This window comes from Hyla sarda, chromosome 1 (genome assembly GCF_029499605.1).
Source record: "Hyla sarda isolate aHylSar1 chromosome 1, aHylSar1.hap1, whole genome shotgun sequence".
Taxonomy (NCBI): Eukaryota; Metazoa; Chordata; class Amphibia; order Anura; family Hylidae; genus Hyla; species Hyla sarda.
In genome coordinates this window covers 66,617,159-66,633,245 of record NC_079189.1, presented here as the reverse complement: position 1 = coordinate 66,633,245, position 16,087 = coordinate 66,617,159, and the positions used below count along the sequence as shown (strand labels likewise).

General features: G+C 44.0%; 1 protein-coding gene across 3 annotated transcripts in view; it reads left to right on the top strand.

Moving 5' to 3' along the window:
- Positions 1-15,034, top strand: part of FAM184B (family with sequence similarity 184 member B) — a 101,284-nt gene extending 86,250 nt beyond the window's left edge. For 2 of the 3 annotated variants that reach the window (XM_056555322.1, XM_056555331.1), the window contains exons 11-14: positions 465-579; positions 878-985; positions 7,977-8,170; positions 14,793-15,033. In XM_056555322.1, coding sequence (XP_056411297.1) covers positions 465-579; positions 878-985; positions 7,977-8,170; positions 14,793-14,883 — 508 coding nt within the window. In that variant the 3' untranslated portion in view covers positions 14,884-15,033. Of the gene's footprint in view, positions 1-464; positions 580-877; positions 986-7,976; positions 8,171-14,792 lie in introns of all 3 variants that reach the window. The other variant, XM_056555314.1, reaches the window with a different exon arrangement.
- The last annotated feature ends 1,053 nt before the right edge of the window (positions 15,035-16,087 follow it).

The window sequence follows — 16,087 nt, the reverse complement described above, 5'->3', positions numbered from 1 at the left end:
GAGAAACATAATAAAACATATGATAAAGTGCTGGAACATTTGAAATACAGCAGACAGTCTCTCAGTGGGCCCAACACCTGGGCTGCAGGCATGCCCGAGGAGATCCGCAGCCCACAGGACAGCCTTTGGTGCTGGAACACCACAGTCTGGACAGTTCCTGACATGGACAGATGTGTCAGAAGAGAGCACTGTGGTCAGTCTGAAAATAACTACACAATTTCCTCTGTAGTATACTAGCACCAGTTGATTTGAAATAAAAAAGAAATAAATCTTTTCCACTGGAGTACCCCTTTAAATACAGTAATATACTATTATGCTATTTAAAATTGCACTAACCAATGAGAAACCCTTCTTAGATATGTCCTAATTCTTTTATTGTGTATGTCTATAACGTTTAATAGCTTTGTAGTGAGATTGAAACTGAGACTCTGATCACAAGCGGATTCCATTTTTCTAAAACACAGGCTGAAAGATATAGAAGATAAGGGAAAGAAACTCTCCCGTCCAGAGGATTTGCATCTCATAAACTGCCTGCAAGATAAACTGAATGATAAGGATCAGATTATTAAACATTTATTGGTAAGACAACTATTATTCCAAGATTCCAGGTACTGTTAGAATAGTAAAAGTCATTGTAGTCTTAGAATTGTTTACATTACAGACGTGCGTCCCCATTCTTGGGATTGAAGAAGGTTTTAGAAGTTTTACCCCCTATGGCCTGAGGATTACCTGTTTAGCTGGTTTTAGTAGGTCACAACACAAGACACAATGTTATGATGAGAAACTACTTCATATTTTTGTTAAAACTTTCCCATTGTCTGTCAATACAAATCTTAGGAAAAAAAGAAAGGTATTTATAGTATTTATTATGTTGCAGGAAATTCAAAACTTTAGTGAGGATATGGTGCCGATTACTCAGGAAACACATAGAAGTCAGTCATTTTCCTGCAATCCAAATGGCGGAAGCCTAACTCCTACACTAAAGGTAAGTCCCAAAACATAACAACAGCCATATGTCAGAGAATTGGATGTTACAGTGATAAGTCTATTATTTAATATTTATTCTAAGTTACAGAATGATCAATCACTTGTAATAACAAAGGGACAATTTGACATTAGTGATGTCGCGAACATAAAATTTTTGGTTCGCGAACCGCGAATGCAAAAGTTCGCGAACCGGGTGAACCGCCATTGACTTCAATGGGCAGGCGAATTTTAAAACCCACAGGGACTCTTTCTGGCCACAATAGTGATTTAAAAGTTGTTTCAAGGGGACTGGCAAAACTCCCATGGAAAATTACATAGTTGATGCAGAGTCTGGTTTTAATCCATAAAGGGCATAAATCACCTATTATTCCTAAATGGTTTGGAATAACGTGCTTTAGCCCCTTTAGGCAGCACATAGAGCCTCCCTTTAGGCATCACATAGTTAGATTCCCCCCTTTAGACAGCACATAGTTAGAGCCTCCCTTTAGGCAGCACATAGTTAGATTCCCCCTTTAGGCATCACATAGTTAGATCCCCCCTTTAGGCATCACATAGTTAGATTCCCCCTTTAGGCCGCACATAGATTCCCCCATGTTAGGCAGCACACAGTTAGAGCTCCCCTTTAGGCAGCACATAAGATTCCCCCATATTAGGCAGCACATAGTTAGAGCCCCCCTTGAGGCAGCACATAGTGGGATTTGAACAAGGCCCCAGCGCTGCAAGGCAGCTGTGCTAACCTCTGAGCCACCATGCTACCCTTAGCATACATCTAATATCCACGGTTGCAAAAATGGACAGAGATGTCAGCAGAGAGTACCTGAAAAATTAGGCATGTACACATGCCTGAAAAATGTGGTATTGTTGCAGCCGCTTCTGTAGCAGCGGCCATAAAAATTGCAGCACCATAACAATTGCAGCAGCAGAGGCCAGAAAAATTAGGCATGTACACATCGATGAAAAATTGGATATTGTCGCAGCCGCATCTGTAGCAGCAGCCAGAAAAATTGCAGCACCAGAAAAAGTGCAGTAGCAGAGGCCAGAAAAATTAGGCATGTACACCTGGCTGGAAAATTTGGTATTGTCGCAGAGGCCAGAAAAATTATGCATGTAGATCTGGCTGGAAAACTTGGTATTGTCGCAGCTGCTGCTGTAGCAGCAGCCATAAAAATTGCAGCACCATAACAATTGCAGCAGCAGAGGCCAGAAAAATTTGGAATTTAGGCATGTACACCTGGCAGGAAAATTTGGTATTGTCGCAGCTGTAGCAGCGGCCATAAAAATTGCAGCACCATAACAAGTGCAGCAGCAGAGGACAGAAAAATTATGCATGAACACCTGGCTGGAAAATTTGGTATTGTAGCAGCAGCCTGTTTTGCCAGGCAGAAAGTGCCCTAAAACATTGCGGCTTGAACCTTAGTTGGTGGCGGATAAGTCACGCAAGTCATCCGGCATTCAGAGTTCAAATACAGCAGCGTGTGGACCATTTTTAGGCCAAGGCAGCTCATCTGATCAGGCCTTGTTCAGTCAAATGTATTGCCCAGTGTCAGTCCCTTCGAGATCCATCCCTCATTCATCTTAAGAAAGGTGAGGTAATCCAGACTTTTTTGACCAAGGCGACTCCTCTTCTCAGTGACAATACCTCCTGCTGCACTGAAGGTCCTTTCTGACAGGACACTTGAAGCGGGACAGGCCAGAAGTTCGAGCGCAAATTGGGATAGCTCAGGCCAAAGGTCAAGCCAGCACACCCAGTAGTCTAGGGGTTCATGGCTTCTCAGAGTGTCGATATCTGCGGTTAAGGCCAGGTGGTCTGCTACCTGTCGGTCAAGTCGTTCTTTGATGGTGGTCCCCGAAGGGCTGTGGCGATGTGTGGGACTTAAAAAGCTCTGCATGTCCTCCATCAACAGCATGTCTGTACAGCATCCTGTCCTTGCCGGCATGTTCGTGGGAGGAGGAGGAGGATTACTTTCACCTCTTCCCCTGTTAGATCCCTGTTGTGCTGTGACATGACCCTTATACGCTGTGTGCAGCATTCTTCTTAATTTATTTTGGACCTGCTGAATCTTTTCCGCCTTGCTGTAATGCGGTAACATGTCAGGCACTTTATGTTTATACCAGGGGTCTAGTAGCGTGGACACCCAGTACAGGTCATTCTCCTTCATCCTTTTTATACGAGGGTCCTTCAACAGGCACGACAGCATGAAAGACCCCATTTGCACAAGGACGGATGCCGAGCTACTCTTGTCCCGTTCCTCGTCCTCAGTGATGTTAGGGAAGGTATAATCTTCTTCCCCCCAGCCACGTACAACACCACGGGAACAAGATAGGTGACAAGGAGCACCATGGGATGCCTGCTGTGGTTGGTCTTCCTCCTCCTCTTCAAAGCCACATTCCTCCTCTGACTCCTCTTCCTCACAATCCTCTTCCAGCGTTGCCGCAGGTCCAGCAAGCGATGCTGATAAGGCTGTTTCGGGTGGTGATGGTGTCCACAACTCTTCCTCTTTCACGCTCATCTACTGCCTGATCCAGCACTCTTCGCAGGGCACGCTCCAGGAAGAAAACAAACGGTATGATGTCACTGATGGTGCCTTCGGTGCGACTGACCAGGTTTTTCACCTCCTCAAAAGCACGCATGAGCCTACAGGCATTGCGCATGAGCGTCCAGTAACGTGGCAAAAAATTCCCAGCTCCGCAGATGATGTCTTAGCACCCCTGTCATACAAATATTCATTGACGGCTTTTTCTTGTTGAAGCAGGTGGTCGAACATTAGGAGTGTTGAATTCCAACGTGTCGGGCTGTCACAAATCAAGCGCCTCACTGACATGTTGTTTCGCCGCTGAATATCTGACAAGTGCGCCATGGCCGTGTGGGAATGCCTGAAATGTCAACACACCTTCCTGGACTGCTTCAGGACATCCTGTAAGCCTGGATACTTGAGCACAAAGCGTTGTACAATCAGATTACACACATGTGCCGTGCACGGCACATGTGTCAACTTGCCCAACCTCAATGCCGCCAACAAATTTGTTCCATTGTCACACACCACCTTGCCGATCTCCAGTTGGTGGGGAATCAGCCACTGGTCCACCTGTGCGTTCAGGGCCGACAGGAGCGATGGTGCGGTGTGACTCTCCACTTTGAGGCAAGTCAACCCCAAGATGGCGTGACACTGCCGTATCCAGGATGTGGAATAGCACCTGGGGAACTGGGGGGGGGGGGTGCCGGTGATGTGGAGCAAGATGCAGCAGTGGTAGAGGACTCAGCCAAGGATGTTATGGAAGAGGATGGAGTAGGAGGAGTAGAGGAGGTGGCAGCAGGCCTGCCTGCAAGTTGTGGCGGTATCACCAACTCCTCTGCAGAACCACGCATTCCATGGTTGGAAGCCGTCAACAGGTTTACCCAATGAGCAGTGTAGGTGATATACCTGCCCTTACCATGCTTTGCCGACCAGGTATCAGTGGTCAGATGGACCCTTGCCCCTACACTGTGTGCCAGACATGCCATAATTTCCTTTTGCACAATGGAGTAAAGGTTGGGGATTGCCTTTTGTGCAAAAAAATTTCGTCCGGGTACCTTCCACTGCGGTGTCCCAATGGCTACAAATTTTTTAAAGGCCTCAGACTCCACCGCCACAGGCTAGCAGTTCCGACAAGCCAGCTGTCAGACGCCGGGCTAGGGGGTGACTTTGAGACATTGTCTTCTTGTGCTCAAACATCTCCTTGACAGACACCTTACTGTGGGCAGATGAGCAGGAACTGCTCAAGGCGAGAGACCGAGAGGCGGATGGTTGAGAGGGGGCAAGGAGGGCAGCAGTGGTTGACCTGGCGGAAGATGCTGGACCAGGAGGAGGATGGCGGCTTTGACTTTGTGTGCTGCTTGTACTGACGTGTTGATCCCATAGGTGTTTGTGATGTGACATCATGTGCCTTCGCAAAGCAGTTGTGCCTAGGTGGGTGTTGGACTTCCCACGACTCAGTTTCTTCTGGCACAGGTTGCAAATGGCCTCGCTGTTGTCAGAGGCAGACACACAAAAAAAAATGCCACATTGCTGAGCTCTGCCATGACGGCATTCTGGTGATGGCAACAGCATGCGTTGATTGGCGTCCCGTCTGGCTGACCCCGGGTGCCGATGCATGCTGTCTGACTGTGCCACTAGCTCCTGCTTCCAACTCGTCTCCTCCTCCTCTCTGTCTCCCCATCTGAACTTTCCCCCTCTTCGTCTCTTCTAGCGGCCACCCACGTGGCATCCACGGACACATCGTCATTATCAACACCTTCACCTCTATCTGACACCTCAAGAAAGGAAGCCGTACGTCCATGTGTGTAATGTTGCCTGACTGAGACATATCCCTGCTAACGACATCCTCTGTCAATAATGGTTGCACATCACTCATGTCTTCAAACTGATGTGTAAATAACTCCTCTGATGAATCAAGTAAAGCTGCTGTGGTGCTAGTGTTGGTGGTGGTGGCAGGCGGGCAAGTGGTAGCATGAGAGGTGCCCGAAGCTAAGCTAGAGGAGGAGAAGGACAATGCGTCAATGTTCCGAGCGGAAGCTTTAGTAGTAGATTGGGTGTCTTGTGATAGCCAGTCAACTAAGTCCTCAGAACTTTGGGGGTTCAGGGTACGTGGCCTCTGTACACTGGCCATTCTAGGGCCAAAGGGAATCCCAGCACCACGATGGCCTCTGCGGGGTGGCCTTCCTCTGCCTGTCATTTTTTTGGTTAAATTTGCACAAGTGTCACACCTAATGTGATTTGCACTAGGGTGACACAATTTGCCCGGCAGGCAAGAAAAATGGCAACTGTGACGTGAACTAACAGTGACGACTGATTTTATTTAACAGCCAAAAAAGGTATTTTTTTTTTAATTTGCGCAACTGTCACACCTAATGTGATTTGCACTAGGGCGACACAATTTGCCCTGCAGGCAGGAAAAATGGCAACTGTGACGTGAACTAACAGTGACGACTGATTTTATTTAACAGCCAAAAAAGGTATTTTTTTTTTATTTGCACAACTGTCACACCTAATGTGATTTGCACTAGGGTGACACAATTTGCCCTGCAGGCAGGAAAAATGGCAACTGTGACTTGAACTAACAGTGACGGCTGATTTTATTTAACAGCCAAAAAAGGTATTTTTTTTAAATTTGCACAACTGTCACACCTAATGTGATTTGCACTAGGGTTACACAATTTGCCCTGCAGGCAAGAAAAATGACAACTGTGACGTGAACTAACAGTGACGACTGATTTTATTTAACAGCCAAAAAAGGTATTTTTTTTTAATTTACACAACTGTCACACCTAATGTGATTTGCACTAGGGTGACACAATTTGCCCTGCAGGCAAGAAAAATGACAACTGTGACGTGAACTAACAGTGACAACTGATTTTATTTAACAGCGAAAAAAGTTTTTTAAAATTTTTTTATTTGCACAACTGTCACACCTAATGTGATTTGCACTAGTGTGACAATGAGCAAAAAAACTTGCCAGCGGAGTTCCCCTTTTATGCAGTGGTCCCCAACCAGGGTGCCTCCAGCTGTTTCAAAACACACGGACTGATATATTTCAGCCCTTTGAATACTGTAGTTGTTAGTTGCTTTAAAGAAAAAAAGCTTGCCAGCGGAGTTCCCCTTTTAAGCAGTGGTCCCCAACCAGGGTGCCTACAGCTGTTGCAAAACACACGGACTGATATCTTTCAGCCCTTTGAATACTGTAGTAGTTAGTTGCTTGAAGGAACTTAAGTTTGATTCTGGAGTACCCCTTTTAACCAGCGGCTCCCTCCCAACCAGGACTGATATCTTTCATCCCTAAAAAGGGCTTTTTTGGGTGCTGTCCTTAAAGCAGATGTTACACTAGTGCTTTAGGTATAAACTGGACCCTGAATACAATACCTAGCAGCAACCTAGCTATCGCTTTCCCTATACAGCAGGAGCAGCTTCTCTAACCCTCCACTTTCTAAGCCTGCAGCATGCTGAATGAGGCTAAAATGGCGTCCGTGCAAGAGGTAGGAAGGTCTAGAAGGGAGGGACTGCTGCTAATTGGCTGTAATGTGTCTGCTGACTCTGACTTACAGGGTCAAAGTTTACTGCAATGTTAAAGTATAGGGGCGGATCGAACTTCACATATGTTCGCCCGGCGATGCGAATGCATCGGCGAACAATTCGCGACATCTCTATTTGACATTAGTTGTTGGTCACCTAGACTTAAGTAGGAGAATGTCACATCCTTATTACTGGGGAAACCTAAATCTCCCTCATAAAGTATGTTTTTGAAGAGCAGTTTCAAGTAAAGCTTTTGTTTATATCACCGCACTCAGCTAGTCAATAAATTAATTAACGCCATGTCAGGAAATACAGCAGTTAAGTGACATCTGCTAGTTCTCTGTATGTTTCCAATGTGGTTGCTTTACCAGACAGATAAGTTTTTCAGGAGAGTGGGAAAGCTGGGAGAGTACTGGTTGTCCTACACTGTGTGCTGCCTGCCAACCAGCTTTCCAATTCTTCTGAAGCCCCAGAAATCCTCACTGCATCAGCACCACCATGCCCTCTTCCTATCCCCATATTGATGTCTCCACTCCCCCTCACTCTTTTCTCAGCCAGCAATAGATCTTCTCTCCCCACCCACTCCACCCCCTTTCCCTGCCATGCACCAATCGCTACACCTTCCTGTTGAACAGTTAAATCATACTTTACCATAATGTAGGTAAGGTGGTTGGATGTTTAAAACTCACAGGCCATCTCCGCAACCTGAAAATAGCGGAAAGTGATGTACCGCAACTCCCATAGACTTGCCCAAAACTTCCAGTAGATTTTCTGATTGTGTTACTTTGGGTATCAGTCACAGGGCAATCCAATTTATAGCCATCATGGCAATCCTTCTGAGAATTCAATCAGCAATGTATAGGCTGCCATTAACACTGAGCTGTATTTAGTGGATAATGTGACTTCTACCACATAAAATGGTCACATTGTTTTGTCTTACAGAAAAAGAAAATTGGTGAGACCCGTGTTATCAGTGTTCCTAATTTAGCAGCTTATGAAAAAAGCTTTAGTAATAATGTTACCACCAAAAATACAACACATCCCCTTCGGAATTCTCCAAGTTTAGACCACACCATCAAGCCTGGATACCCTTTTAGACAACCAGCACAGCTTCTAGATATCATACGTCCTAACAGGTAATTATATGACTCTATAATCTGAGTTTATATTTGCCTTAAAATATAGTTTTTTTTATCTGTACATTAGAAATTAAACTGTAATGTTGATTGGATGTACTTATTAGTCCATAGCATATCAATAGCAATACTACCTGAACTCATTATACCATACCGTATCAGCCACACTCCCACTATAATAAAGACAAATACACTATCTCCCTTTGTACAAACTACTGTGTTGTAGCTTGGGATCCCATAGGTACTAGCTTTAAAGGGGTTTCCCTACAAAGAAATAGGGGATGAGTTCCCAACCTGTCGGGGTCTGACCAATAGGACCTTCACGAATCAGTAGAACAAGGGTCTTGTGTCCTTCTGATGATCTACATTGTCAGGCATGCACGCTTCTACACCATTCCACTCTATAAGCCTGATGTAGATAGCTGTGAGCTGTGAGCCGGGGAAAGATCTGACTTTGTCCCTGTTCACATGGTCCAGGAAGAGACCCAGTGAAAAACAATTGCTGACCCTTGCCAAAATTTGCCAGGAGATAGAGATAAAATTAATGAGAAAATTTCCTAGCAAAACTCAGAAAAAATCTACAGTCAGAATGACTATTATGCCATATGGATCCCTCCATAATGTGCAGGGTTTCCCAATGGGATTATAAATCATACTACTAAATAGTAAAATAATACAATCAATTAATCAATCAATCAGATGGGACAACCATTTAAAGGGGTACTCCTGTGAAATTTTTTTTTTCATATCAACAGGCTTAAGAAAGTTAAATATATTTGTAAATTACTTCTATTAAAAAATCTTAATCCTTCCAGTACTTATCAGCTGCTGTATACTAAAGAGGAAGTTGAGCTGTTCTTTTCTGTCTGACCACAGTGCTCTTTGCAGACACCTCTGTCTGTCTCAGAACCTGTCCTGAGCAGGAGCAAATCCCCGTAGCAAAGCTTTCCTGCTCTGTGCAGTTCCTGAGACACCAGTGGATAGATGTTAGGGTATAAAAGCAAACTGTTCTTTACTGGAGATGATGGTAGTTGCCAAAAGTATAAAATTGCCTTTTTATTTCTTAGCCATGTGTCAAGAAAGCAGGGCTGGGCAGCTACAGCCCCGCACCCCTCCCAATTTTCCCTCACCTCCCAAACCCCCTCTTGGCTGATGTACAGAGTACAGTTTGCTTTTATACCCTAACAGCAATTCAATTGTGTATGCAGCTCTTAGCATCAAACACAGCTGACAGGTGCCCTTTAACCCAGGCAAAATATGTACACATAAAAACCATAATTTAATCAAAACAGCTTGTGGAAAACAATTATCTAATGCTATTTTTATACCATGTAATTACATTGAAAAATAACAATAATAAAAAAAAAAAATCAGGCTACCACCCAAAAACTTGACCAAAAATAAAATACCTAATTAAGTGGAGTAAGCTAGATGTTCACAAAAGAAAAATAGGTAGAAGGAAGCCAAAGCCAACTGATCTTCCACTACCAAAGGTTATAAATTGATGGCAGCAAGAAAATAATTCCATCTGTTCCATAATTATTACAACTAGACCATGTGGCAGGAGCTACAGAGTGCTGAACAATTTGCAATATTAAATAGGTACTCCACTCTAAATATCTCATCCCCTATATAAAGGATACGTGATAAAATGTCTGATCATGTGGGGTCCGGCAACTGGGTCTCTCCGCAATCTCCAGGCCAGTGCGGCGGCGTTCTGAACACAGAAGCCTGGGGCTTCCATGTTTGTGAGGTCATGCCACGCCCCCTCAATCATGTCTATGGGAGGGGGCATGACAGCTAGTACATAGCCATTACGCCTCCTCCCATAGACATAAAAGGTTGTGGTCGCCATTCTGCTCCATGCACCGTATGACTGGGGTGTCGACCTGGAGATCGCGGGGGTCCACAGCGGCAGGACCCTCGCGATCAGACATCCAAAGGATAGGGGATAAGATGTTTTAGGGCGGAGTACCCCTAAAACCTCTAGTACCCCTAGGCCAGATGAAGCATAGAGAGGTTCTGGGCAAGATTCCCCATTCTTGGAACCTGAAAAACTGACATTGTGAAAAGACATCAGCAACCTAATTGGAGGAACCACCAATATGTGCTGTCTTGATCCAGATATTTAACTACAAATACAATAGAACTAAGTGATGCAACACATAACAATAATGTGTGCATTTTAGGCATGCTGGGATAAACATAAATCTATTCTAAGATAAAAATTAAAAGGACACAATGAAAGAGATTTGTTAGCCCAAGTGATCTTATTTTACATGAATTTTAAATTTTTCTAATTTTTAACCAAACCACATTTAGAAGATTTAAAACATCTGTCAGCAAATACATCACTTCATCAGTGTGTGACAAAATGCAATTCTTCACTAAAGACTGCTACATAATGCAAGAGAAACAAAGTAACTTAAACAAACCAAGATTCCTAACCACACTATCACCAATCCGGGAGTGATGCCACTCCCATTGCCCCTGGAAAAAGCACCAAAGCCCACCACACCTGCAGCATCTGTGGATCACTGTAATGTATCAGTGGGGTAATAATCAGATTGCCAAATGCTGTAGCTCTACCATTAGAGGGGAACTCTAGACATCCAAGGACAGGGGATAAGATGTTTGATCGTGGGGTCCCGCTTCTTGGACCCCCATGATCTCTGTGCAGCACCTGGCGTTGGTTTAGAACACTGGGCGTGGGTGGCGGAGTTTTAATGTCATGGCCACGCCCCCTCATGATGTCACGCCATGCCCCTTCAATAAAAGTCTATGGGAGGGGCCGTGGCTGCCGCCACATCATGGCATGAGGGGGTGAGGCCGTGACATCAGGGCATAAGGGGTGTGGCCGTGATGTCACAACCCTGCCGTCCGCTCCAAGCATTTTAAACAAAATGTTCCATAAGCTGGGGCAGTGGAGTACCCCTTTAAACTGTCTGAAGAAATGTAACCTAAAGGTTTTCCCTTACATTCTTACAAATGCAAACATGCCAATGAGGTTTTGAAGACCTGTGATCACCATTATCAAGAGACGAGCAAAAATATATCCCATAGGCAAAGGTCTTGCATAGAAAGCTAATACTCCCATTATACTTTGAAATTCTTTCGCAGCCACTTTATTTCTACAAATAAAAGAATCAGTAGCTCTCTTAGCTCTCTCAATCTGTTCAGCAAGTAAACAGAACTGTAGAACCTTGCCATGCGAAAACCCATTCTAAAAACTTAACAAAGAAAACTCCATGACAGACATTTGTAAAAAAAATATGACTATGACACAGGCTTCATCTTTAGCACCACCCTAAGGGTGCGTTTACACTGAGCAAAGCAAGAGGAATACAGGTCAAAAAATTTACAGGCGGACAAAAATAATTTTATTTTCACGTGAAATTTGTGCGAAATTTGCACGTAAATTGCGCGCGGAAATGGGGGAGAAAGAAGTGAAGGGTTTTTCAGCCATTTCCGCGCAAATTCTGCGTGAAAACGATGTCAGGCACAATTTTTTTTTACCATTGACTTCTATTGATTTCTGCTACCGGATTCCGCTTTAAGCTTTAAGAATGAACACACTCTTTTTTCAAGTGGAACAGAATTCAGCGTCGGAATTCCGCTAGCAGAATTTCCGCAGTGTGAACAGGACAGCGGAAAAAATATTAAAGTCAATGGGCAGAGGAGATGTGAATTAATTTGGAGCGGAGAATTCAAGAGGAATTACTCAAGTAAATTCCTCTTGAATTACTCAGTGTGAACGCACCCTAAGAGGAGAAATTTTTTAATCAGAAAAAGACGGCCTAGTAAAAGGACCAACAACCCATCAGCCCTACAAAGTAATTTTTCCTTTAAGATCTTCTATTCCCCAGTACAGTCTTATTTTTTACACTTTAACCTGTTGGGGGCCGAGGGCGTAAAGGTAGTTTCACAACGTCTGGAGGTTTGCACCCCCTCATGTGAATGTACAGGGTACATTCACATGGGCAGGGATTTACACCTTTTCTCGCTGCGAGTTTTAGCTTGGGCAAATTTTCAGCCACAGCTCAAACTCCCAGTGGGAAACTCGCTGTGAACCCCCGCCCATGTCAATGTACCCTAAAAACACTACACTTCACTACACTAACACACAATAAAAAGTAAAACACTACATATACACTCACCCTTACACAGTTCCCCCCCCCCCCCAAATAAATATTAAAAACGTCTTGTATGGCACTGTTTCTAAAACGGAGCCTCCAGATGTTGCAAAACAACAACTTCCAGCATTGCCATTGACTGTCCAGACATGCTGGGAGCTTTGCAACAGCTGGAGGCACCCTGTTTTGGAAACACTGCCATAGGCCTCAAATGTGTTACAATCATTATTATTCTTTTTTTTTTTTTGGGGGGGGGGGGGGGCTTTTTCCCGCTTTTACCCCTTCTGAAAAGGAAAAGCATGGTGCTACGCCAGCATGTTAGTGTAAAATTTTTTTTACACTATCATGCCAGTGTTGCCCCATACTTTTTCTTTTCACAAGAAGTAAAAGAAGAAAAAGACCCCCAAAATTTCCCACGAGTGGGGAAATACCCCATATGTGGATGCAAAGTGCTCTGCGGGCACACAACATTGCTCAGGAGTGAGAGCGCACCATGTAATAAGGGGTGCAGTGAGCATTTACACCCCACTGGCATTCACCAGATTTTTGGAACAGTGGTCTGAGAAAATCAAAAATTAACATTTTTGTATGCACAGCCCACTGTTTCAAAAAATCTGTCAAACACCTGTGGGGTGTAAATGCTCACTGTAGCCCTTGTAACATTCCATGAGGGGTGTAGTTTCCAAAATGGAGTCACCTGGGGGGGGGGGGGGTCACTGTTCTGGCAGCATGGTGCCTTTATTGTTGCACTTGGCCCTCGACTTCAATTCCAGACAGATTCTCTCCCCAAAAAACAAAATTTGCCTTTTCTTCTGAGCATTGTAGTGGGCCCGCAAAGCACTTTACATCCACTTATGGTGTATTTCCATACTCAAAAGAAATGGGGTTACAAACTTTGGGGGTCTTTTTCTCCTATTACCCTTTGTGAAAATGAACATTTTGGCGTAACAAGTATCAAAGATAATGAGGAACAATGGATGGTTCTCCAAGAACTATAAGAGGGCACGTAGGTCCAAAATAACCATTCATGTACATGGGGGATAACACTCGCGTACAGTAAAATATGTACAATGCCACCCAAAAAGGAAGGAAACAATAAACTTGTTGAGCAATTGAAGGATAGAGTGAGGTAAAGATGGGCACATTGAGAGGGGGAGAAGAAGATGGGGGGGGGGGGGAGTGGGAGGGCAGGAGGAGAGGATAAGGTGAAGGGAGAGAACTCAACTATATACAAACCAGGCATATGATCAAGAAGCATCATTATACAAATGCATATCAGATAGAATTAACTAAATTGATGCATATTAGGGCAGATTATTACCGACAAGATTGAGACGAAAGAGCCAATCAGGCATTCGGTACCACCTAGTCAAAAGCTTAAGAGTGTGTTCACACGTGCGTATTTTTGCTGCAGATCTGCTGCTGCAGATTTTGCTACCCATTGAAGCAGATCTGCAGCAGAAATACGCACGTGTCAACGCACCGTAAAGGAGTTCTCTTGGATGTGTGAGGATCCAAGAGAACTCCTTTAAGCTTTTGTCTAGGTGGTACGGCACAACTGATTGGCTCTTTCAACTCAATATTGTCGGTGATAATCTGGGAATAGGTACATTCCCCCATATGGCTTTATTGCCCCAAAATTAAACCCTTTTGTGAAGAAGTTTTAAAAAACATAAAATTAATCACGTAAGTGAAGGTACCCTTTTCAGCACCGCTCATCCTGCTATGGGCCCCTAACCCTGACTTCTCCCCAAAAAAAGCAGATCAAATCCACTTCAAGCTTAACTGGTCCCTGAAAAATTCAGATTTTGAATTTTTCTGGAAAAATTGGAAAATTGCTGCTATACTTTGAAGCCCTCTAATGTCTTCAAAAAGTATGGACATGTAAACTTTATGATGCCAACATAAATAAGAAATATTGTATATATTGTATATGTGACTCAATATATAATGTATATCTCATGTCCAATTCCTTTGCAAGCAGAGAATTTCAAAGTTAGAAAAATGCTTAAGTTTGAACATTTTGGAATTTTTCACCAAGAAATGATGCAAGTATTGATGAAAATTTGCCACTATTTTAAAGTAGAATATATCATGAAAAAATAATCTCGGAATCAAATTCATAAGTAAAAGCATCCCAGAGTTATTAATGCATAAATTGACAGAGGTCAGAGTTTCAAAAAATGCTCTAGTCCTCAAGGTCAAAATGGGCTTTGTCTCCAAGGGGTTAAAATGGATCTGTTATCTGTTCTGTTTTAATCAACAATTTTATTCCCTATAAATTAACAATTCTTGAGCATCTATTTGTGTTATGTTTTTCCTCTGTTATTCCTAAAATGTATATATAAATGTACATTGTGTTCCTGAGACCAACAGAAGTTGTCTTATTGAGACAACCCTTTTAGTATTGTATACTCAGTTCTCTTTTGTATTTTATGAGTATATTATAACATTCTGCTTTTTTGTGTTTTTATTTTTCTTATTATAAGACGCAATCCCTGCCATGTGTCATCAAAGACAGAAACAAAAGAACAAGAGACCAAGCGTCCAGAATGGTTTACTAAGTATTTTTCATTTTGAAAAGAAACAGCTGACTCCCATGTCACTACATCATGATTGCACTCATTTCCGTGTCGTAAGAGCTTTGCTGTAAAGTTGAATTTTATTAATAAAATATTCTTTGATCTTTTTCATTATATAAAATGAAAAAATGTATTCCTAATAAAATATTAAAAACAAGTTCAGGACAAAGTACTTTGGTGCCCTAGACAGAGAAGAAAAATAACGGGTCTAGAAGGGGGGTGGGGGAAAAGGAGCCTGGAGGGGACAGAGGGGTCTGGGGGGGGACAGAGCAGTCTATAGGGGGTAAGAGAGGTCTGGAGGAGGTGACAGATAAGTCTTGAGGTGCAGGGCTGGTGCCAGGATTTTTGCCACCCTAGGCATAAGCTCATTTTGCTGCCCCCTTGCTCCTTCCCTCAGCCTCACCACTTAGTGTCACCCTTTTTTTTTACATCATCTTCAGTGTCTCTGTAAAGTATCCTCCACACAAGAGTTGGGGGTCTAACATTGGGGGAAGGGGGGGGGGACATGAGGGTGCAGAGAGTAAAGAGTGATGTGGGGGTGCAGACAGATGGAGGGTGATGCTGGGGTGCTGCCAGGGGAGGGTGACACAGAGGTGCACACAGGGGAGGGGGACATGAAGGTGCAAACAGAGAAGGTAATATGGGGTGCAGGCAGATGGAGGGTGACATGAAGGTGAACACAGGGAGGGTGACAGTGAGGAGTAGGACTAGGAGGAAGCTGGGCTGTCTGGCAGTGTGTTGGTGACACTTCCAGACATTGCTGTAGAGAGAGAGAGGATGATGGGGTACAGAGGAGAGGGGACTAAATAAGAATAGGAGCATTTCCATATAGAGGGAGGCCATATGCATATAGATATGGGGGTAGCAGTACCTGAAGCCTCATAGGGCGCTATTCTGGCACCAGCCCCAACCAGCACGTCCGCGCCAGCACCCTCTTATCCGGCATGCGCATGCAGCTTGATATACTAAAGCTGCCTGCGCTGTGTCTGAGAGTACAAGCGCTGCAGGAGAATGGCGTGCAGGGAGGCACATGAAGTCCCAGCTGCTGGCTTCTCTGATTCAGCTGAGCAGCTGGGGGTTCTACCACAGCAATGATGTGAGTGTGCATAGCACATTGGTGCCACCCCCTCCACCAAGCAGCACCTATGAACTGCAAATGAGCACTGTTATTAACTGCACTAGTTTGCCATTTAAAAAACGAC